Source organism: Erythrolamprus reginae, chromosome 2 (assembly GCF_031021105.1).
Source record: "Erythrolamprus reginae isolate rEryReg1 chromosome 2, rEryReg1.hap1, whole genome shotgun sequence".
Classification (NCBI taxonomy): Eukaryota; Metazoa; Chordata; class Lepidosauria; order Squamata; family Dipsadidae; genus Erythrolamprus; species Erythrolamprus reginae.
The window spans coordinates 3,536,867-3,560,794 of NC_091951.1; the positions used below are offsets into that span (position 1 = coordinate 3,536,867).

Below are 23,928 nucleotides of genomic sequence, written 5' to 3' on the forward strand. Positions count from 1 at the left end.
TGACGCTCATCTAGCTCATTTCTCAGCTGCCCCAGAACAGAATTTGGGGGGCTGCCCCAGAGAAGAGAGGGGCAAATTATCCTCTAAAGCCCCAGAAGATAAGGAACGGATGGAAATTGACCGAGGAGAGAAGCAATTTGGAACCAAAGAGAAACTTCCTGACATTGAGCAGAATTAACCAGTGGAACTGCTTGCCACCAGAAGCCCAGAGTGCTTCATCACTGGAGGTTTTTAAGAAAAGATTCTAATTGCAGTCTGTTGTTGGTTCTGCCCGTCAATAAACCTCTTTTCTTAAGTAACCTCCATTTTATTCTCTTCTGGGATTGGACTTGATTTTCTTTTGGACACTATCAGGGGATAAAATAGGAACCCATGAAATAAGCAGCTGCTGTCCAAAGGAAATGGGAGAAACGGACACAAAATTGTAGTTTTATATCAATATATGAATTTTATATCAATAAATGAACTTACTATTCGCAGAAGAGAAGACAGTCGGGAACATCCTGAGGTAAATCTCAAACAACACCCAGAAGAAAAAGGCGGGGGGAAAGGCAAACGCCCCCTTTCCATCCGAAGGAACCAATCAGAGCACAGATCCCCTCAAGTGGGAGCCCGCCCTCGCTCCGCCACAAGGGGGTGTTCTGGACCTTTCGAGGCTTTGCTTCTCCAGCAATTAAAATCGAAAATCTTCACATTTAAAGTGTTCAAAAGTAACAAATCTAAAATGACTTTGCTTTTGTTGATTAAATAGAATTGCCAAGCTGGAAAGGCTTTTGTGGGTTTTTTTTTTTTTTTTACTTTTGTACGGCGCTAAAAAGAAGTCGGTGTTTTTTTTCCTTCTTTTGCCTCTTGTACCCCAGACTCTCTTTTTCCCTCTCTTTCTCCTTCCTTTAATTCCCTATTTCTATTTTAATTGGTGTTTTGTATATTAAACTTTCCAGAGGAGGCTGCGAAGGAAGTGACACCCCTGAGCCTTGCCACTCTAGGACGCCGAACTCGCTCTCCTTAACCCCTGGGGCTCTGCAGGAGGCCGAGAGGCTGCGGGAGAAGCTGGCGAGGGCGACATCCAGACGTGTCCCGGGTGAGGAGGGGTCGCTTTCCGGGCAAAGGGAGGCGGAGGAGGGAGAGAAGAGGGGCTGATCCGGGGAAGAGGCGCGTGGGGTGAGAGGAGGGTGGGCCTTGCGGAGACCCAGCAGGAGAGGAGAGAAGCTAGGCGAGGGGGAGGCAGAATTCGCACCAGGCTCCCCGAGGGCCCAATCCTGTCTCCCGGAGGGGGAGAGAAGCGGGGGGGGGGGGCTCTGTAGGTGCCTCCTTCCCGGCCCTGCTTGCAGGGACCTCTGCCCTGCCCTGCGCTGCAATTATTATTATTATTATTATTATTATTAATTATTATTAATTATTATTGATGTTTGTATGTATGTATGTTTGGTTTTACAATAAGGGTTTTTTAGTTGTTTTAGTATTGGATTTACATGCTGGGTTTTTTTCTTTCTTTTTTTTTAGTTTCTTGCAATAATTTATCATGGTTATCTTTTTTAAGGGTTATTGTTTTGTTAGTATTAATCCTAAGTATTTCGGGTTTTTTGTAGTTTGTAGTTTCGTAGTTTCTTCTAATTTCCTAATTTGTCGTGTGCTCATGTTTTTTGTCATCTACATTGTTTTTGGTTTATTTTTAAACCTGCCCGGAGTCTATGGAGAGGGGTGGCATACAAATCCAATCAATCAATGAATCAATAAATAAATAAATAAATAAATAATTATTATTATTATGTATATTTGTTTGTTTGTATGTATGTTTGGTTTTACAATAATGGTTTTTTAGTTGTTTTACTATTGGATTTACATGCTGTTTTTTATTACTGTTGTTAGCTGCCCCAAGTCTATGGAGAGAGGCGGCATACAAATCAAATAAATAAATAAATATTATTATTATTATTAGTAGTAGTAGTAGTAATAGTAGTAGTAGTAGTATTTTTGTTTATTAGATTTGTATGCCGCCCCTTCCGTAGACACGGAGCGGGTCACAACAATAATGAAACAATATGTGAATGAATGAGCCTCTTGGAGTGAAGGTTGGTTGGGTGAAGGTCACTCAGTGGTTGAATTTCACTTTCTAATTCTTTCCATCTCAGATACAGAAACTGGAAGACACTTGTGGTCCTTACAAGGGAAAATATTATCTTGGGGGGGGGGGAGGAAGGGAGCAGAATAACTTACAGGAATCAGTCCTGCCTGCGGCCCTAGAAATGGTCCTGTGAAGAAGGAAAAGTCACCTGGAGATGCCTAAGAGTCCTTGGAGCCATTTGGAGTTGCTCTGCAGAAGGGAGAAAAGATGGAGACGCAACCTTTGGGAAAAGATGGAACTGGAAAAAGCCCTTCAGCTGTTCAGCCTGGGAAGGGAGGGAGGTTCTGGAGAAGGGCTGGGCAGAAGATCCTGGAGGAGGAAACCATCTTCCCCTCAGAAGTTCAGCCCTGCCATTTCATGCAATATTGGGAGGCTGAGGGTCCCCGAGGACTTTGCAGCCGACTCCACGACTTTTCCAGGAGATGGCTGAGGCCAGAGAAGCACACCAAAGGCCAGATGCTGGACCTGGTGGTTCTGGAGCAGCTCCTGTTCCTTCTGCCCCCAGATATTGAGGGCTGGGTGCGGGAGTGTGGAGCGGAGACCAGCTCCCAGGTGGTGGCCCTGGCGGAAGGCCTCCTCCTGAGCCAGGCGGAGGAACAGAAGGAGCAAGTCCATTTTCAGGTGAGACATTTTAGGGAGCTCAAAAGAGATTAGAGCATGTGGTGGTTGAATGCTTCACCCCCTCCTTCCCAAAAGTCTCGGACGTTCATTATATGTGGCAATGTCCCACCAATTTCTCACTGAACCTCACAGGCTTTGAAGTTCTGTTATGAGTATAAGAATCCACTTTATTTCGTGTCACTTACATTAATTCTGCTTCTTTTTTCCTTCCTCCTATTTAAAGTGCTGTACTGTGGAGAGCAGAGATCCTGAGGGAAAGAAGAATCCATCAGATCCCACTCAGGAACTATTTTTCAGGAGGATCCCTTGGGAAGATCCAAGTCAAGACAGCTTAGGAGGTAATGGGAGATCCTCCGATTGCCCATCTGTCCTACCTCTCTCTTTCTCTTCTCTAGAATACCTCCTCCTATTTTGTTAGTTATGCATTTTGAAATTATTTATTCCATACAGAGAAACAAAGAGTGAAGCTTTCTGACTTTTATGACAGAGATCAAACAACGGTTGGACCTCCAAATCAAGTAAGAAAGGGAAAAGTTTATTTATTTTTATTTATTCATTTGCCCAATACAGAAATACATAGGAAGAAAAATAGACATGTAGTAATATATATATAAGGGTAAAAGTGAACTTAGAGGAGAGGATATATGAAAGGAAGAAAATATATATGATAAGTGAGAGAAAGGAAAGACAATTGGACAGGGGACGAAAGGCACACCAGTGCACTTATGTACGCCCCTTACTGGCCTCTTAGGAACCTGGAGAGGTCAATCGTGGAGAGTCTAAGGGAGAAATGTTGGGGATTAGGGTTGACACAATTGAGTCCGGCAATGAGTCCCATGCTTCGATAACTCGGTTGTTGAAATCATATTTTTTACAGTCAAGTTTGGAGCGGTTCGTATTAAGTTGCGTGCTCTTGTGTTGTTGCGGTTGAAGCTGAAGTAGTCATTGACCGATAGGACGTTGCAGCATATGATCTTGTGGGCAATACTCAAATCGTGTTTTAGGCGCCGTAGTTCTAGGCTTTCTAGGCCCAGGATTGTTAGTCTATTTTCGTAGGATATTCTGTTTCGAGTGGAGGAGTGAAGGGCTTTTCTGGAGAAATATCTTTGGACGTTTTCAAGGGTGTTGATGTCTGAGATGTGGTATGGGTTCCAGACAGATGAGCAGTAGTCTAGGATGGAAAAAGTTACTAGATTTGTATTCTCCCTTCATGAAGTGAAGCGGGGGTGCAGAGTAGTCTCTCCATCTATTTTCCTGCCTCGTTTGGCCAGGATTATTTTTGTGTTCTTCCACAACATGGAGGGCAGAATAGCAGGCTCAAGTTCCTCTTAGCCAGCATTGCTTCCTCTAGTTATCTTGTTCTGCTACGTACTCCGCCAACTTTCAGTTTACAAGAAGGAATTTTTGAAAAGGAATAGAAAGAAATAGGAATAAACATATCATAACCGCTAGAGGTCCCCCCCCCCATTTTTTGATAATTCTTTGACTCAAAGAATTATGCACATAACCATTTTTTAAAAGCCTTATTTATCACCTGTAGTCCAAAAATAAGCAAATCATATAAAAAAAATAATAAAGCAGACTATTAAAGTTGAAAGGGACTGGCCATGTCGAAAATGTAAACATGGCAGTTTGGGCTACAAAATAATTTCCAATCCTTTGATTTATGCCTCGATTAGAGTTTTCTTCCTTCCTTTTTTTAAAAATATAATTTATTAATTTATTGAAAAAGGAATAGGAAGAGGAGGGGAAAGGAGAATACAGTGGTACCTCATCTTACAAACGCCTCTTCTAACGAACTTTTCAAGATACGAACCCGGTGTTTAAGATTTTTTTGCCTCTCCTTCCGAACTATTTTCACCTTACGAACCCAAGCAGCTGCTGCTGGGATGAAGGGGTTTCTTTTTTCCCCCTTTTTTGAAGAAAGAAAAGGCTGGGGCTGCTTGGAGTAGGAAAATTTTGCCGAGAACAAGGTGCTTGCAAAGGAATTGAAAGGGTGTCTTTTTAAGAAAGAAAAGGGAGGGGCGCCCCCCTTGCCTTTCTTCCTAACCACTCACCCTTTAGCCTAGCCTTGCTTCTTCCACCCGCCCCCTTTAGCTGCTCCTCCCTGCCCTCTGTTCGCCTCCCTTCTAAAGTTTGGGATTTTCCTGAAGGATTTGCATGCATTATTTGCTTTTACATTGATTCCTATGGGAAACATTGTTTCATCTTACGAACTTTTCACCTTACGAACCTCCTCCTGGAACCAATTAAGTTCGTATGATGAGGTACCACTGTACAAGTATACTGAGTTTGAAGGTAAAAATTGCGAAGGATTACAGAAGTCCATTATATTCCTTAATATACATCGGGCCAGAATATCTCCAGGACCGCCTTCTGCCGCACGAATCCCAGTGACCGATTAGGTCCCACAGAGTTGGCCTTCTCCGGGTCCCGTCCACTAAACAATATCGTTTGGCGGGTCCCAGGGAAAGAGCCTTCTCTGTGGCGGCCCCAACCCTCTGGAACCAGCTCCCCCCAGAGATTAGAACTGCCCCCACCCTCCTCGCCTTTCGTAAACTCCTTAAAACCCACCTTTGCTGTCAGGCATGGGGGGGAACTGAAACATCTCCCCTGGGCCTATACAGTTATGTATGGTATGCTTGTATGTATGTTTGCTTTTAATAATGGGTTCTTTAGTGGGGTTTTTTAAATTAGTAGATTTGTTATATATTGTTTATTATTGCTGTGAGCCTCCCCGAGTCTACGGAGAGGGGCGGCATACAAATCAAATCAAATCAAATCAATATATATATATATATATATATATATATATATATATATATATATATATATATATATGTGTGTGTGTGTGTGTGTGTGAATGATGAGGCAGCAGCCATCTCGATCACCGGAACATAGAAACTTTAATAAAACCACTTAGCTTTCGTTAGCGTGCTGCTAACTTCGTCAGAGTATTAAAAATGCCATGGGAGACAATCACCTTTATAAAGCATTATTCAGTCTGCTCATTGCCCGCGTCATAGGGCCACACCCTTCCCTCCCCTCTGCGGCAAGCCTAATTGTGGGCTTGCTCATGCTGGCTAAAGGGGGATCTACCGCTTTTACTCGTGCCTGTTGCCTCTTTCCCTCCCCAAGGGAGGAGGTGGAGTTACGAGGCAATACTTCGGAGGTGTTTGGTATTACTTTCCCCCCCCCATTATCGTTGTTACTTTCCCTAGTGGTACATGTCTGCTCTTGCAATTTTTTTTGCCCATGCCCTCGTCTTAGGTCTGCACTGTTCTAATCCTCCCTTGTCCCCTGTGTTGGAACTGCATTGTGCCCCTCCCCCTCTACCTCCATGTTGCTCCAGCAACGACTTAAAGGGGATAGGTCATTAGGATTGGATAAAGCCCCTAACAGAATTCCCCAGGCCGGGCATAGAAACCAGCTAAATGAGGGTAGAGCAACCCCCAACGGGAAGCAAGGGAACATACTAGGGAAAGTAACAACGATAATGGGGGGGGGAAAGTAATACCAAACACCTCCGAAGTTGTCTCCTGAAGACCGAAACGTCGCATAGACATGCAAAATATTACACAGGGCAAAACCCGAACTCAGAACAATCTACATACATATACCCGTGAAAATTTACGAAAACAAATATATATATATATCAAGAATAGTCCTAAAAATGCGAGTTCCAGGTACGTGTGTGAATGATGAGGCAGCAGCCATCTCGATCACCGGAACATAGAAACTTTAATAAAACCACTTAGCTTTCGTTAGCGTGCTGCTAACTTCGTCAGAGTATTAAAAATGCCATGGGAGACAATCACCTTTATAAAGCATTATTCAGTCTGCTCATTGCCCGCGTCATAGGGCCACACCCTTCTCTCCCCTCTGCGGCAAGTCTCCTGAAGCTGAACGCGGAAGTTAGCTCTTTTTCTTTCTCTCTTTTACCTTCCCTTCCTCTATTTCTTCTTTTCTTTCTCCTTCCCACCTTCTTCCCTCCCTCCTTCCCTTCACTCATTCCTCTCTTACTCTCCCCTTTCATAAGTTTCCTTGCTTCCTTCCTCTGTTCCTGTCCCTTCCCTCTTTCCTTCCTTCCTTCCCACCCTCCGTCCATTCATTCACCCATTCCTCTCTTGATCGCTTAAAGCCGGTCCCTGGTGCAAAAAGGGTTGGGGACCTCTGTCCTACAGGATTGGGTGGCAGAGAAGTTGAACATATGTAAATTTAAAAGTTTAAGAAAGTTTACAAGTTAAGTGAAAGAAACTTCATTATTCATTTATATGTACATGTACATTTCTTCATTAAAAACTTGTCTTTCTGCATAATTTAGACTAACTTTGTGAGTTTTTTGAGGGCTGGAACCAATTAAAATTATTTACATTAATTCCTATGGGGAAAAGTCGTTCAAGATAAGAGCTGCTCGACTTAAGAGCCCAGGTCCGGAACGAATTAAACTCGTATCTCGAGGTACCACTGTATATATATTATATATATATATATATATACACACACACACATTTTTATATAGCAATTCATATTATTACATTAGTTCTATTCATGTTTCATTCTTGATTTACATTCCAATGAGCAGTTTTATTATCTATACCGTATGTTAGTTAAAAAATCTATTCAAAACATTTAAATATAATTAGTCTTACTGTGATTTTGTCCGGTATATAATATACTTAGGTTAGTAAGGGATTGTAATTTTTAGAGAGTGTTTCAAGGAGTGGGGATTGAGTAAGAAGGAGGAAGTGGGGTGGGAAGGGGGTTGCCTGCATCCATAGCAGGCATTGAGTTTTAACGACTTATCGTTCTTATTAAGCAGTAAATATAGGAAATGAAAATAGTAGAAGATGTAAGAGTTAAAGTTAAGATATGATTAGTTTTTTAGTGATTATGTAAATACAGTGATACCTCGTCTTACAAACGCCTCATCATACAAACTTTTCGAGATACAAACCCGGGGTTTAAGATTTTTTTGCCTCTTCTTACAAACTATTTTCACCTTGTAAAACCACCGCGGCCGCTGGGATGCCCCGCCTCCGGACTTCCGTTGCCAGCGAAGCACCCGTTTTTCCGCTGCTGGGATTCCTCTGAGGCTCCCCTCCAGTGAGGGGAGCCTCAGTGAAATCACAGCATTGCAAAAACACAGAGGTCCGGAGGTGGCGTTTCAAGGACATCGGTGTTTTTGCGATACTGCGATTTCACTGATGCTTCCTTCACTGGGAAACCCCACCTCCGGACTTCCGTTGCCAGCGCAGCGCTCGTTTTTGCAATGCTGGGATTCCCCTGCAGCATCGCAAAAACACGGAAGTCCAGAGGTGCGGTTTCCCATGGAGGGAAGCCTCGGGGGAATCCCAGCAGTGCAAAAACAGTCGCTTCGGCTGGCAAAATGCATGAATTTTGGGCTCGCGCGCATTATTCGCTTTTCCATTGATTCCTGTGGGAAACATTGTTTTGTCTTACAAATTTTTCACCTTAAGAACCTTGTCCCAGAACCAATTAAGTTTGTAAGACAAACTACCAGCAGACGTGGTAGATAAATCCACAGGAACTGAATTTAAACATGCCTGGGATAAACATATATCCATCCTAAGATAAAATATAGAAAATAGTATAAGGGCAGACTAGATGGACCATGAGGTCTTTTTCTGCCATCAGTCTTCTATGTTTCTATGTTTCTTTCCTCTTGTCTAAATCATTGATGAAGATGAACAGATATTGTGAATCCTCCTATTATTTTTTCCGTATTCAGGAGAGTCCTGTGTCCTTCGCGGAGGTGGCTGTGTCTTTCTCTGAGGAGGAATGGTCTCAGCTGGATCCTGACCAGAAAGTGCTGCATTCGGAAGTCATGCTGGAAAACCATAGGAACGTGGTCTCTCTCGGTAAGAGTTTTCTAGCTACCAATCAAAGTTGAAGAAGACAGATTATATTTTATTTTTAAAAACATTATTATGAGATATCTTCTTCTGGGAGGAAGAAGGAAAGGATCTGGCCTTCTGGTGCTCCAAGGAAGGAAAGAGCCTATGTCTCTTGGCTTGGATGCTTTTGGTGCCATTTCATATCTGTATTTTTCCATTTGTATTTGAACTTTTATGAAAAAAATGAACTCTGCTTTTATCATCCTCGGGAGGTCATGTGAGAGGAATGTGTCGTTTGTTCGCTGAAATCTGCAAAATTGTATGAGAATAGAACTTTCACACTCAGGCCATGGAAGAGCATTCCCAATCCAATTCATGCAGTATGACTCACAGCCAGCGTTCCCCGTAAGCTGCGCATGTACGCGCGCCCCCCAAAATACCCCCCTGCGCACCCTTTTCCACGGGCGTGTGCTCCCCATCCCCCTGCCAGCCCGGGGGGGGGGGGTCGGGGAGGTGCCCGCAGTAGGAGGAAAGGGAGCCGCGGCCACCCCTGCCTCCCCACGATGCCTCCCGCCCCCTCGCGCCCCTGGCCTCTCGCCCCTGCCCCCCACCCGCCCGCTCCGCCCCCTCTGCTCCTCCTCCACCTCCTGCCTTAGGGCGCGACTTCTCTCGCGGCAGTGGCAGCTGTGGCTTCTCAGGACGAAAGCGCTCCCAGCCAGGGGGTTGCAAGAGAGCACTTTCTCCGTGCGCTTCGGGAATGCCCGCCCCGCCCCTCTCGCAGCCCCTTCGCTGGGAGCGCTTTCGGCCCGGACTTTCAGCAAGGGGGCTGCAGTAGAGGCAGGGCAGGCGTTCCCGAAGCGCTCAGAGAAAGCGCTCTCGCAGCCCCCTCGCTGACAGAGGGAGAGAGAAAGTAAGTGAGAAAGAGAGAGAGAGAGAAAGGGGGGGAGAGATAGCAACAGAGAGAAGAGAAAGAAAGCAAGAGAGATATAAAGAAAGAGTGAGAAAGAAAGAAAGCAATGGAAAGAGAGAAAGAAAACGAGAGAGAGAGAGAGAGCAAGAGGGGGGAGATAGAAAGAGAGGGAGAGAGAAAGTGAGAAAAGGAGAGAGAGAGCAAGAGGGGTAGAGAGAAATGACTCTTGATTTAAAGGTAAAAAGCACCCAAATAATAACAGAGAAGAAAACCCCCAGCCGTTTGTGTGTGTGTGTGTGTGTGAACTCTTGAACCATTTCCAATAGCTCACCTGTTATTGGAAATGGTTCAACAGTTCACACACACATGTGCGCACACACACACACACAAGGGGGGAGGAGACAGCGAAGGAAAAAGAGAAGATAGTAATAATAGTAATAGTTTTTTGTTTTGTTTTATTATTAATTTTTTAACTAAAAAAGGGATTTTTTTCTTATTTATTTATTTATTTATTTATTTATTTATTTATACTTCTATGCACTTTGATCTTTTTCTCTTTGATCTGTTATCATTTTCATTTCCCTTTTGGTTTGAAGGTAATAATGGGCAGGAGAATCAAGATTCCTGTGAACTGTTCCGAGTGATCGATGCTACAGATGGACGGGAGAAGTTTGGAATTGGAATGATATTCGAAAGCTGTGAGAAAAACCAGTCAAAGAAATGCAATCAGGAAAGCTCGTCTCCCGCTGATGCTCCGGTGCAAGATTTTCTTCCCCAACAAGAGAAAATAAGGAAAGAACTCACTGCAAACAGTGTGAAGCTAATCAAAGCTAAAGCAGAAGTAAATGAACACTACTTAACCCTAAACAAAGGGGACAATGCTATTAAAAGACACAACAGACAAAATTATAATGGGACAGCCATTCTTTCTCTTGGAAATAACTTTCTTACCTCTCAAAAAGCGATTGGCACAAAAGAGAAGCCTTATAAATGTTTGGAATGTGGAAAATGTTTTAGAACAAGCAGGGAACTTACTTCCCATGAAAGGATTCACACTGGGGAGAAACCATATAAATGCATGGAGTGCGGAAAGACATTTGCTCATAGCAGTACACTTACTTCCCATAAGTGGGTCCACACAGGGCAGAAGCCGTATAAATGCATGGAGTGCGGAAAGACATTTGTTCAAAGAGGTAATCTTATTTACCATAAGATGATCCATACAGGGGAGAAACCACATAAATGCATGGAGTGCGGAAAGACATTTGCTCAAAGAGGTAATCTTATTTCCCATAAGATGATCCACACAGGGGAGAAACCATATAAATGCACGGATTGCGGAAAAACCTTTGCTCGTAGCAGTACACTTATTTCCCATAAAATAATCCACACAGGGGAGAAACCATATACATGCATGGAGTGCGGAAAGACATTTGCTCAAAGAGGATATTTTATTTCCCATAAGATGATCCACACAGGGGAGAAACCATATAAATGCATGGAGTGCGGAAAAACCTTTGCTCGTAGCAGCACACTTATTTCCCATAAAATAATCCACACAGGGGAGAAGCCATATAAATGCACAGTATGTGGAAAGATCTTTGCTCGTAGAAGTCAACTTACTTCCCATAAAAGGATCCACACAGGGGAGAAGCCATATGAATGCATGGAATGTGGAAAGAGTTTTGCTGGGAATGCTGATCTTACTTGTCATAAAAGGATCCACGCTCGGGAGAAACTATATAGCAATAGCAATTCCACTTAGTCTTATATACCACTCCACAGCTCTTTATCTTATACTCTGAGCAGTCTACGAAGTCAGCATAAGGGTCCCCAGCAATCTGGATTCTCATGTTGGTGACCTCAGATAAAAGTTCAATTAACTGTGAGCCAGTCAAGGTCAAACTCCTGGCTATGGACAATTAGCCTGTAGTACTGCGTTCCAACCACTGATCCACCATATCTCTAGATATTATGCATATTGTGCCTGTCATGCTGGTGCAGAATTTGGTGATAAATTAACAGCTTGCCACACTATCTACAGAAGGCCTGATGTTTATGGGAACTTGGGAGGGGTGATTTCATGAGAGAACAGATGCAGCCACAAAGCATTGATAAGACGGAGTGGCTGTAGGTTTTGCCTCCCTAGGACAATTCCATCTGTCCGTCCATTACCCTGGGGGGGGAAATTACTGACCTCTTCGGAGAGGGTCCGCAACTTGGGCGTCCTCCTCGATCCACAGCTCACATTAGAGAAACATCTTTCAGCTGTGGCAAGGGGGCGTTTGCCCAGGTTCGCCTGGTGCACCAGTTGCGGCCCTACCTGGACCAGGAGTCACTACTCACACTCACTCATGCTCTCATCACCTCGAGGTTCGACTACTGTAATGCTCTCCACATGCGGCTACCTCTGAAGAGTTCGGAAACTTCAGATCATGCAGAATGCAGCTGCGAGAGCAATCATGGGCTTCCCTAAGTATGCCCATGTTACACCAACACTCCGCAGTCTGCATTGGCTGCCGATCAGTTTCTGGTCACAATTCAAAGTGTTGATTATGACCTATAAAGCCCTTCATGGCATCGGACCAGAATATCTCCAGGACTGCCTTCTGCTGCATGAATCCCAGCGACCGGTTAGGTCCCACAGAGTTGGTCTTCTCTGGGTATCATTGACTAAACAATGTTGGCTGGCGGGACCCAGGGTAAGAGCGTTCTCTGTGGTGGCCCCGACCCTCTGGAACAGCTCCCCCACCAGAGATTAGGATTGCCCCCACCCTCCTTGCCTTTCGTAAACTTCTTAAAACCCACCTCTGCCATCAGGCATGGGGGAATTGAGACATCTTCCCCAGGCCTATATAATTTGTGTTTGGTATGTTGTGTGTATAGTTTTTTAATTATGGGTTTTTTAGTTTTTAAATATAAGATTTGTATTTTACATTGTGTGCTACTATTGCTGTGAGCCGCCCCGAGCCTATGGAGAGGGGCAGCATCCAAATTTAGTAAATAAATAAATAAAGTCTTTCAAGTGGTTCAATGCCATCCTATTCCCACCCACCTGGGCGGAAGCAAAAGGAGGACTTACCACACTGGCACAATCTGAGTGGGCAATGTGACAAGTTTGTGGGTGGGGGACTAGTGATGTGAACTTTCAACTGGGTGGGAAACCCAGATTCAGGTTTCCCAGTGTAGGTGCCAGGATGGCTCCAGCAACAATTTGGAACTTTGAGGAGGACTTTGACTTTGGTTCTGATTTAGTTTGTGTTCTGTCGGGCTCTCTGGTAGACGTCTCCCAAAAATTCACAGGTACAAATTTCACACACAGACACGTTTGAAAATTCAAAACCATGTTCTTTATAATGAAAATTCACTTAAATCAAGCCCTCTTTTGGTATAGCAAAGAGCACTCGTCTCCAAACAAACTGGTAATTGGTACAAGTCCCTTATCAGTTCTGTGATACTTAGCTTGCAGCTGTGAGGCAATTCACAGTCCTTCTTTCACAAAGTGAAACGCACTTTGCCCTGGTTTAGTTTCAAAGCGGGGGAAAATCAGCACACAAAAGGTCAAAGTCAGTAAAGCAGGCACGAAACACAACGATCAGATAATCCTCCACAATGGCCAAACCCACAGGCTGCTCTTTATAGCAGCCTCACTAATTACCACAGCCCCACCCAACCACAAGTGGCCTCATTTTCTTTGATAATAATCTCTCCGTTTTTGCTGCCTATGCATCGCTCTCCGCATGCGTGGCTGTATCATTAACTCTTCTTCTGAATCCAAGGAGGAGCTAGATAATTGATCTCCTTCTGAGCTGTCTGCCACACTCTCCTCCTCCCTGTCACTCATGTCACTCATGAGAGATTATTTTTTACCCAGCGTGGGAAGATCTTGCTGCACCCTGCTCCGCGGCGTTTGTTTCGATCCATCTCAGCTGCGGAGATTTTGTGGAGGAAGCAGCTGGGCTGCGGGAAAATGGCGGCACCCCTTGATTACACCGGGAGGCTGCAGCTGAGACTGGGGGGAGAGATTGATTCTGAGAAGAGCGGAGCTTTGAAGGGAGGAGAGAACGAGGAGAGACGGGACCGAGAGGCAAAGGTGATGCTGGTTGGAGGTGCTGCTGCTGGAAACGACTCCCCCCCCCCCATGAACTAAGGACGCTTGTGAGCTGCTTGGTGGGAGCGCCCAAGCATCGGAGGCTCTACGGGGTGAAAAGACCTGCATGGAAAGATTAGACTGGATATTGCTGTCGAGGAGGAGGAGGTGGTGGCCCGTGAGAGGAGCGTGGAGACTGGGGGAGATGTCGAAGCGATATCGAGGTGGAAAAGAGAGTTCTTGGAGGCCATGCAGTGGGGTCTGGCAGACAGAGAACTGGAAATGTCGCTCGGAAATCAGCGACGTCATCGGAAGCCACCGAGGAGTGACCAGCGAGGGGCGAGGGTCCTATGAGAGCCAAGAGACTGGTGATGGAACTGAGGGACTGAGAAGAGACCTGGGAGACATCATAGTGCTAGAAAAAGGGGTGACTAATATCAAGAAGAGATCCTTCCTTTTAACCAGGTTGAGATATTCTCCTGTGACCCTGAACATTGTTACAATCCAAAACTTCCAATTAAGAACTAATTAAGAATTTAACACTATCTTATTGCTGACTAATTTCCGATATTTTTTATATTTTATATGTATATATATATATATATATATATATATATATATATATATATATATTAAAAAAATTTATAGTTTTTTAAATTTTAGATAAATTTAGATATTTTTTCTTACTGTATTTTAATAATTAATTTAATCTATTTTAATTATTACTAATTTAATCTTAATATTATTGGGGGTTTCTTAATGAATGGATGACTGGGGTGTATGCAATATTGTGCATGGGATGAATGATTGGTATGAGTGTGATGGTTGGAGTGGGTGGGGTTATGGTATGGATGAGATGAATGAAAATAGCATGAATGATAGATCTGGCCCACCTGACGCTGGAGAGGCGGGAGGGGATGGGGCACCGATCTCTGGGGTGGCAGAGGGTCGGAATATTCCAGTGTTGCTGGGGAGAAGCAGGGCCACGGAGTTAGCCGTTCCAGGGGAACGAGGGATCGTTGCTTAATAACGATCCCTTGTTCTGGCTCCATGAGCCCAATCTTGGGTACTGGTGATGAGTGTAACTCTGGCCCTGGGCTCAGGTTGCTGCTGCTTAATGCCATGGTAAATAAAGCTCTCCTCATCCAGGATCTGATCCTGGATGAGGAGGGCGACCTGGCATGTGTTACTGAAACCTGGCTGGGCCCAGAGGGAGGTGTTCCTCTCTCTGAAATTTGCCCAGCCAGGTTTCAGATATGGCATCAACCTCGACCCCAGGGAAGTGGGGGAGGAGTGGCTATTATAGCCAGGGAGAGCCTTTGCCTACGTAGACTCATTGCTCCGGAAATTGCAGGTTGCGAGTCACTCTTGATGAAGTTGGACTTAGGGGTTCAGGTGGGCTTATTTCTCACGTACCTGCCTCCCAGCTGCGTGTCAAAAGCCCTGCCTGTGCTACTCGAGGAGGTAGCCGGGTTGGCGGTGGAGTTCCCCGGACTTATTGTCCTGGGGGACTTCAACCTGCCGTCACTCAGCGAAACCTCTGGGTTGGCACAGGAGTTCATGGCCACCATGACAGCCATGGACCTGACTCAAGTAGTACGGGGTCCGACTCACGAGGGAGGGCAAGCACCTGACATGGTATTCCTTTCCGAGCAAATGAGTAATGGTCTGAGACTAAGGGGCTTAGAAGCATTGCCTTTGTCATGGTCAGACCATTTTCTACTACGGCTTGACTTCCTGGCTCCAAACCTTCCCCGCAGGGAGGCGGAACCAATTAAGATGTTCCGCCCCAGACGCCTGATGGACCCAGAGGGCTTTCAGATGGCGCTTGGGGGTATACCAGAGGCACTCGTCCACAGTTCGGCAGAGTCTCTTGCGGAAGCCTGGAACAAGGCCGCAGCGGAGGCTCTCGACCGGATTGCACCTTTGCGACCTCTCCGTGGTGCTAGACCCCGTAGAGCTCCATGGTTCAACGAGGAGCTCCAGGAGTTGAAACGCCAGAAGAGACGTCTAGAGAAGCGATGGAGGAAGAGTAGGTCTGAATCTGATCGAACACTTGTAATAGCTTTTATTAAAACCTACAAAGTGGTTACACTTAAATCTGTAGCTCTTCCCACATTCCAGGCATTTTTAGGGTTTCTCAACTGTGTGGATCCTTTTATGGGAAGTCAAAGACCTACTGGCAGCGAAGGTCTTTCCACACTCTGTGCACTTGTAAGGTTTTTCTCCTGTATGTTTCATGTTGTGAGAATTAAGTCCATTGCTTTGATGGAAGCTCTTCCCACACTCCATACATTTATAGGGTTTTTCTCCTGTGTGGATCCTTTCATGCTTTACAAGACTACCGTGTTCCCTGAAGCTCTTCCCACACTCCATGCATTTATAGGGTTTTTCTATTGTATGATCCCTTTTATGGGATGTAAGGGAATATTTTGTAGTGAACCTTTGTCCACAAGTCTCACATTTAAAAGGATTTCCCCCCGAATGGATCCTCCTATGGCAGATCAGCTGACTACTACTTTTGAAGCTCTTCCCACATTCTGTGCATTTAAAGGGTTTTTCTGCACAATATATCCTTTTATGGGAAGTAAGGGAACTCTCCAGGCTGAACCTTTTCCCACAATCCACATACTGGATCTTTTTATGAGAAGTTAAATGACCTTTTCTCCCAATGCTTTTTCCACAGCTCACACTGTTGTAGGGCTTCTCCCTTGCCTGGTTCATTTTATGTGAACGAAGATCATAACGGCTGGAGCTTTTTCCAGGTTTGCAACGGTTACTAACTTTGGGATTTGCTTTGAATCTTTTTCTATATTGATATTTCCCCGTATTTTTTTGGGAATCACGATCCATTTCCACACAGTCAAGAATAGATTTTTCTCTCCAATTTTGCTTCTTTTCATGTTTCTTCCCTCCCCACTGATTTGTAGAGGTCTCCTCAGGAATTTCAGTTTCGATTGTTTGCAATGGCACTAAATTTGGCTGTTGGTCGATTTCTTTCTTCTGCATATCAGATGCTTGGAGGGGAAGAAAAACAATTTAGAATTAGAATAATCTACAACCTCCACTTTGGTGTTCCTATGCATAGATTTATCTACTACTGGGAGGAAGCAACAAGGGAAATGACAGCATGGATATTAGTTACTTACTTAAAACACTAGGATGGCTGTACATCGAACCTTTATTATTATTATTATTATTATTATTATTATTATTATTATTATTATTTGTTAGATTTGTATGCCGCCCCTCTTTGCAGACTCGGGGCGGCTCACAGCAATAACAAAATACAATGTACAACAAATCTAATATTTAAAAATATCTAAAAACCCTTATTTAAAAAAAAACAACCAGATATACACACAAACATACCATGCATAAACTATATAGGCCTAGGAGAGATGTCTCAATTGCCCCATGCCTGACGGCAGAGGTGGGTTTTAAGGAGTTTACGAAAGGCAAGGAGGGTGGGGGCAATCCTAATCTCCGGGGGAGCTGGTTCCAGAGGGTCAGGGCCGTCACAGAGAAGGCTCTTCCCCTGGGTCCCGCCAGACGACATTGTTTAGCTGACGGGAACCGGAGAAGGCCAACTCTGTGGGACCTAAATAGTCGCTGGGATTCATGCAGCAGAACGTGGTCCCTGAGATATTCTGGTCCGCTGCCATGAAGGGCTTTATAGGTCAAAACCAACACTTTGAATTGTGACCGGAAACTGATTGGCAACCAATGCAGACTGTGGAGTGTTGGTGTTACATGGGCACACCTAGGGAAGCCCATGACTGCTCTCGCAGCTGCATTCTGCACGATCTGAAGTTTCCAAACACTTTTCAAAGGTAGCCCCATGTATTGAGCGTTACAGTAGTCGAACCTCGAGGTGATGAGGGCCTGAGGGCCTGTGAGTAGTGATTCCTGGTCCAGGTAGGGCCGCAACTGGTGCACCAGGCGAACCTGGGCAAATGCCCCCCTCGCCACAGCTGAAAGATGGTTCTCTCTTTAAAAAATTAAAGCAAAAACAAGTCTTGAAATCTGGACAAGGCACACGAATATTCTCAATTATGACACACCCAACTTGCATTCAATAAGACAACGTATGTAATTGCAACACAAACAAGACAAAATCTGTGGCCTAGTAGGACAACTGCTTCAGGAATAAACATCCTCTCCCTGACCATCTTCCCAATTACTCTGCAGTAATGACCCAGAGCTCAAGGATGACCACAAGACTGAATGTCAACACTGGGGATGGACAAATAAATGGAAACACTTGACTTTTTGGCCTCATAATGTTTGAACATGTTCAAATCAATCAAAATTTGACATATATTAATGTTTTTTTTAATTCTTTTATTTGATATGTTTTTTTAAACTACCTTTTTTTAAAAACAGAAATTTAAGGAAATTGGTTATAACCTTCTAGAAGGGGCAGACCTCTCAGACTTTCAAAGAGGCCAAATTGTTGGTGCTCGAATGGCAGGCGCTTGTGTAACAGAAAGTGCCCGAATGTTTGGCGTTTCAAGAGGTCATGTCTCAAAAGTCATGACTGCTTTTGAAAGAGAACGGAAAAACATCCTCAGCCAAGCACAGGTCTGGTCGAAAGTCGAAGTGGACTGAGAGAGACCATCGGACTCTAAAGGGAATTGTTAGAGCGGATCGCAAGACCGCAGCTCCTAAAATCACTTCAGAGCTCAATAGACACGTACAGAACCCAGTTTCCACAAAAACTGTTCGAAGGGCGATTCACAAATCTGGATTCCATGGAAGAGCTGCAATTAGAAAACCTCTGCTCTCAAAGACAAATGTTTCAAAGCGTTTAGAGTGGTGTAGAAACCACCAGAAATGGTCCCTTGAGCAGTGGGAAAATGTGATTTTCTCTGACGAATCATCGTTTACCCTTTTTCCGACCTCCGGCTTTGTTTACATTTGGAGACAGCCAAATAGAATAATTTCATCCAGACTGCCTTCTCCCATCCGTCAAACGTGGCGGGGGTTCAGTGATGATCTGGGGTGCTATTTCTTGGAAATCCACCGGGACAATGATTTCCCTTCATGGAAGAATTAACAGGACTTTTGGCTGACCAAATTCATCCTATAATTCAAGAACTGTTTCCAAAGGGGGATGCCATCTTTCAAGATGATAATGAACCAATCCATAGAGCAAGAAGTCTTAAAGAATGGCACGAGGGACATTCTAATGGAGTTCAGCATCTCACCTGGCCACCACAATCACCAGACCTCAACATTATTGAGCATTTATGGTCGATTTTAGAGATTCAAGTAAGAAGTCGATTTCCACCACCATCGTCTCTAAAAGAACTGGTGGGTGCTTTAACTGGAGAATGGGCTAAAATTCCTTTGGAAACAATTCACAATTTGTATGAATCAATATCTCGGAGGATTGAGGCTGTATTTGCCGCAAAGGGTAGATCAACATCATATTAAAAGATATTTTGATGATTTTTCAAGCTGTTTCCATTTGTTTGTCCACCCCTGTATATATTTAAGTATCTAGAGACAATTTGCCGTGGGTTACATTTTCCTGCAGAGGAACCCTTACCTAAGGAAGCCACCATCCCAGATGTTTCCAACATGACTTCTTCATACAGGGCTTTCTGCCTGGGATCAAGCAGCAACCACTCTTCATTGTTGAAATGGATGGCCACCTCGTCAAAGGACACAGGACCCTAAAGAAGGAAGGAGGGTTGTAAGCAGACTCGGTGGAATTTGCAAGATCTCCTACAATCTGCAAATCCTAAAAGCACAAATGTCTATGAGGATTCTCAGCCATCCATGGTCATGGTTGTCCAAAACGTGCTTTTTCAAAAGACAACTGGACTTTCTGGTTTTCCTTTGAAGATGTTTCATTTCCCATCCAAGATGTTTCTTCAGCACCCAGAATGTCCAGTTGCCTCTTGAAAAAAGGACCTTTGGATCTAAAAGCCAAAGTAAAAATTATTCATTGGACATTTCTCTAGGTGGATTCTACACATTATATGATAAAAGGGCAGAATACTACTACTACTGCCTACAGCCTACTACTGTCTGACAGCCTACTACTGAACTTCAATTAGTGCATGCTTTATCGCCTTGACTGCCTCTCCTGACCTTCAATATCATCAACCTGCCTTCATCAAGTGGTCATCTTGTTGTCATATATTCCTCAGATTGCCCTGGAGGCCTATAGATCACCCCAATTCTAATGACAGAACCCTCTTTAGTTTGCATGCGAACCCAGAGAGTCTCCAGCTCTTTACCTGCATTTTGAATGATAATTTTTTGTCACCAAAATAAGCATCAGAAGTGCTTATTTGGGGGGAGGTCTTATTTTTTTCACAGCCGCAACCGACAGAGTTGGGGTGGTGGCAGGGGTCTGAGCCGCAGCTTCTTCGGTGCTGCAGCTACTAAGCAAGGCGGTGGAGGACAAAGTGCCAACAGTACAAGCATTCAAAGATGATTTAGCATTTATTTTAGAAGAACTATTGGAAATGGACCCTAAAATAGGGGGAATAATAAAAGAATATCTCCAGGACCGCCTTCTGCCACACGAATCCCAGCGACCAGTTAGGCCCCACAGAGTTGGCCTTCTCTGGGTCCTGTCAACTAAGCAATGTCGTCTGGCGGGACCCAGGAGAAGAGCCTTCTCTGTGGCGGCCCCGACCCTCTGGAACCAGCTCCCCCCAGATATCAGAGTTGCCCCCACCCTCCTTGCCTTTCACAAGCTCCTTAAAACCCACCTCTGTCGTCAGGCATGGAAGAATTGAAATTTTCCCTTCCCCCTAGGCTTATAGAATTTATACATGGTATGCTTGTATGTATGAGTGGTTATTTAAATTGGGGGTTTTTAGATTATTTTTAATATTAGATTTGTTTATAATTCTCTTCGGAGAGGGGCGGCATACAAATCTAATAAATACAAATAGATAAAGCTAAAATCTTAGTTAAAAATCTCATAATAAATAGGAGAGGGAATTGATAGAGAAATTAGATGTACAGATAGTTAAGAAAGATAAAGACTGGGGGATATACTTAAAAGCAAGATGTGTTGCAATCAAGGAAGATAATTATACAAGACAGTTGCAAGAAATTAAAAAAGATTTGGATAAATGGAAAAATGTGCAGCTATCAAAGGAATGGAGAATAGCAACTATAAAAACGAACATCTTGCCAAAGTGACTTTTCCTATTCCAAATGGTCCCAATAGAAGTAGGAAAAAAATACATTGATGAATTAAATACTATAGTTTTGAAAGATGTCTGGCAAGGGGGGAAAAAAACAAGAATAGGATTGATAACGTTGCAAGAGTCCAAAACCAGCAGGGGCTTCCGTCCCCTGTCCAATTGTCTCTCCTTTATCTTTTCTTCCTTTCATATGTCTTCTCCTCTATTTTTATATCTTTTCTCCTACCCTTTCCTTTATATATATTACTACTTGTCTATTCTCTTCAATGTGTGTTGTGTATTGGACTAAATAAATAAATAAATAAAATAAAAATAAAATACCAGATTGGGAGCTCTATTACCATGCAGCTGTATCCACATGGGTGAGAGAATAGACAACTGTTAGTTCGGAGGTCTCCAAAATTATAAATAATCTTTTTTTGGGGGGTGGGGGTTATAAATTTATTATTGTTTTTCACACCTTACAGAGATTCCAATTTACATACCTCAAATTACAATATACTACAATACAATATCAAATGCCAAATTCTTAGTCAAATTAATCATTTTCTTTCTAATTATTTAGGTTGTTAGTTATTAATAGCATTCAGGTTGTTATATATTGTTATTTCATATGTTGTAAGCTGCCCCGAGTCCTCAGAGAGAGATGGCATAAAAATCGAATGAATGAATGAATAAATAAATGTCAACCTCTCAAGAGTCTTTATGTCCCCTAGACATTTCTTTGCTCAGGACACCTCACAGGTGAACACATAAAGGTACTTACCTCCAGTTATGCTGCCCACAGATTTATTTATTTATTAGATTTGTGTCCCCAAAATGGGAGGAAAGCCACGGAGAACCCTCATCCAGACCAGGGAGAGGTTTCTGAGAAGAAAAGGCTGATTCCTCTTCTTAAACACACGTCTCCCTTACTCAAAACCTCTGGACAAACGGCCCTTTCCAGTTGCCTATCCCTTGACCCCCCCCTTTCTGTGGGTCAGGGGATCCCCCTTTTCCCTGCAAAGCGGCCCCGAACGGAGATACCGAAGATGAGAAGCAGCGGATGGAAGGTAACCAAGGAGAGAAGCAACCTGGAACTAAGGAGAATCTTCCTCACAATGAGGAGAATTAACCAGCGGAACTGCTTACCACCAGAAGTCATGGGGGTTCCTCACTGGAGGGTTCTAAGAGGCTGGACAGCCCCTTGTCAGAGATGGTACATAGGTTCTCCTGCCTGAACAGGGGGCTCGGCTAGAAGACCTCCAAGGTCCCTTCCAGCTCTGTTCTATTCTAACTTTTTCTTGGTTCTGCCCATCAATAAACTTCCTTTCTTAAGCAGCTTCCATTTTATTCCCTTCTTGGAATTTGACCTGATTTTTCTTATGACACTTATTTATTTATTCATTTGTCCAATCACAAATACATAGGAAGAAAGATAGACATGTGATAATATAAAAGAGGGTGAAAGTGAACTTAGAGGAAAGGATATATGAAAGGAAGAGAATATATAAGGTAGGTGAAAGAAAGGAAAGACAATTGGACATGGGACGAAAGGCACAGTAGTGCACTTATGTACGCCCCTTACTGGCCCCTTAGGAACCTGGAGAGGTCAATCATGGAGAGTCTAAGGGAGAAATGTTGGGGGTTAGGAGTTGACACAATTGAGTCCGGTAATAAGTTCCACGCTTCGATAACTCGATTGTTGAAATCATATTTTTTACAGTCAAGTTGGGAGCCGTTCGTATTAAGTTTGAATCTGTTGCGTGCTCTTGTGTTATTGCGGTTGTAGCTGAAGTAGTCATTGACCGATAGGACATTGCAGCATATGATCTTGTGGGCAATACTCAAATCGTGTTTTAGGTGCCGTAGTTCTATGCTTTCTAGGCCCAGGATTGTTAGTCTGCTTTCGTAGGATATTCTGTTTCGAGTGGAGGATATTCGTAGGATATTCTGATGAAATATCTTTGGACATTTTCAAGGGTGTTGATGTCTGAGATGTGGTATGGCTTCCAGACAGATGAGCAGTAGTCTGGGATGGGTCTGGCAAAGGTTTTGTAGGCTCTTGTGAGTAGTGTCAGTGTCACTATCAGGTAGTGTCAATGTCACTATCGGGATAAAATGGAAGGTGCAACTGAAGAGGTTTATGGCAGAAGAAATATGCAGCTGCGGTCCAAAGAAAGAGGGAGACACAGACACAAACTTGTGCTTTTATATCAATAGAAATGTATTGAACATTCAAAGCAGAGAAGACAGTCAGGAACATCCTGAGGTAAATCTCCAACAGCGCCCAGAAGAAAAAGGCGGGAAAAAGAACACACACCCTTCCACCCTCAGCAACCAATCAGAGTGCAGATCCCCTCAAGCAGGAGCCCGCCCTCACTCATCCACAGCAGGGTGTTTGGACCATTGTGCACTTTCCTTCTCCAGCCATTAAATTCAATCTCTTCACATTTAAAGTATTCAAAAGAAACAAAGCTAAGAGTGAATTGTCAGGATGGAAGGTTTTTTTAATATAAATTTATCTTGCACTGCGCTAAAAAGAAGTCAAGGTCTCCCTCCCCCTTTTTTCTCTCCTGTACATCAGGCTTTATTTTCCCCTCCTTTTCTCCTTTTCTCCTTCCCTCAATTTCCTATTTCTAGTTTTCTTTGTGTTTTGTATCCTAAACAAATAAAGAAGATCTGGAAAGACTCTGGAAAAAGGGCAGAAAAGAACAACCAAGATGGAGGCTGAAAGATATCAAAAATGGTTGCTGGAACTGGGACTTTCTGCTCTGAGACAAAGAAGGACAAGGGAGGACCTAATGGCTCCTTCCAAGACCTCCTGGTCTCTCCCTCTCTTGGAAGGACCACTCTAGAAACACCACAGAAGACCGAAACCTCCCTCCAGGCATTTGGGTTTATAGAAAAGGGGAGGAAGAAGGAAGCATAGGCACCAAAGCCTTTGTCGGGCAGGGAGACCCTGAAAGGGGCTTTTCTTAACGCCCCCCCAACTCCCAAGCCCATCATCCCCGCCCTTTCCCTTCCCCCTCCCTTGCACTCCTCTTTCCCACCTTTTCTCCCATCCTGGTAGTTTGCCCCAAATCCACAAGGGGGTGCCCTCTGGCAAGTGAAGGGGACCGTCTCTTGCCACATTCAGCCCTTAGACCAATTCGAGCACACACTGGGAT

At 43.9% G+C, this 23,928-nt stretch overlaps 1 protein-coding gene and 1 pseudogene across 1 annotated transcript; one reads left to right on the forward strand and one right to left on the reverse strand.

Annotated features, from left to right (window-relative positions):
• Positions 1 to 23,928, reverse strand: part of LOC139158523 (zinc finger protein 208-like) — a 148,330-nt pseudogene that overhangs the window by 65,907 nt on the left and 58,495 nt on the right.
• Positions 633 to 12,535, forward strand: LOC139162909 (zinc finger protein 253-like). The gene is made up of 7 exons (XM_070743812.1): positions 633 to 710; positions 942 to 1,081; positions 2,133 to 2,746; positions 2,970 to 3,084; positions 3,197 to 3,264; positions 8,499 to 8,628; positions 10,111 to 12,535. Exons 3-7 carry the CDS (start codon positions 2,333 to 2,335, stop codon positions 11,277 to 11,279), a joined length of 1,896 nt encoding a protein of 631 aa, XP_070599913.1. The 5' UTR covers positions 633 to 710; positions 942 to 1,081; positions 2,133 to 2,332; the 3' UTR covers positions 11,280 to 12,535.

What these genes read in the sequence shown, in the direction of transcription:
- LOC139162909 (XM_070743812.1), top strand. Translation starts at nt 2,333, where the DNA reads ATGGAGACGCAACCTTTGGGAAAAGATGGAACTGGAAAAAGCCCTTCA. An exon ending in CGGTTGGACCTCCAAATCAA is followed by an intron (nt 3,265 to 8,498) that starts GTAAGAAAGGGA and finishes TTCCGTATTCAG; the next exon opens with GAGAGTCCTGTGTCCTTCGC. An exon ending in TAGGAACGTGGTCTCTCTCG is followed by an intron (nt 8,629 to 10,110) that starts GTAAGAGTTTTC and finishes TTTGGTTTGAAG; the next exon opens with GTAATAATGGGCAGGAGAAT.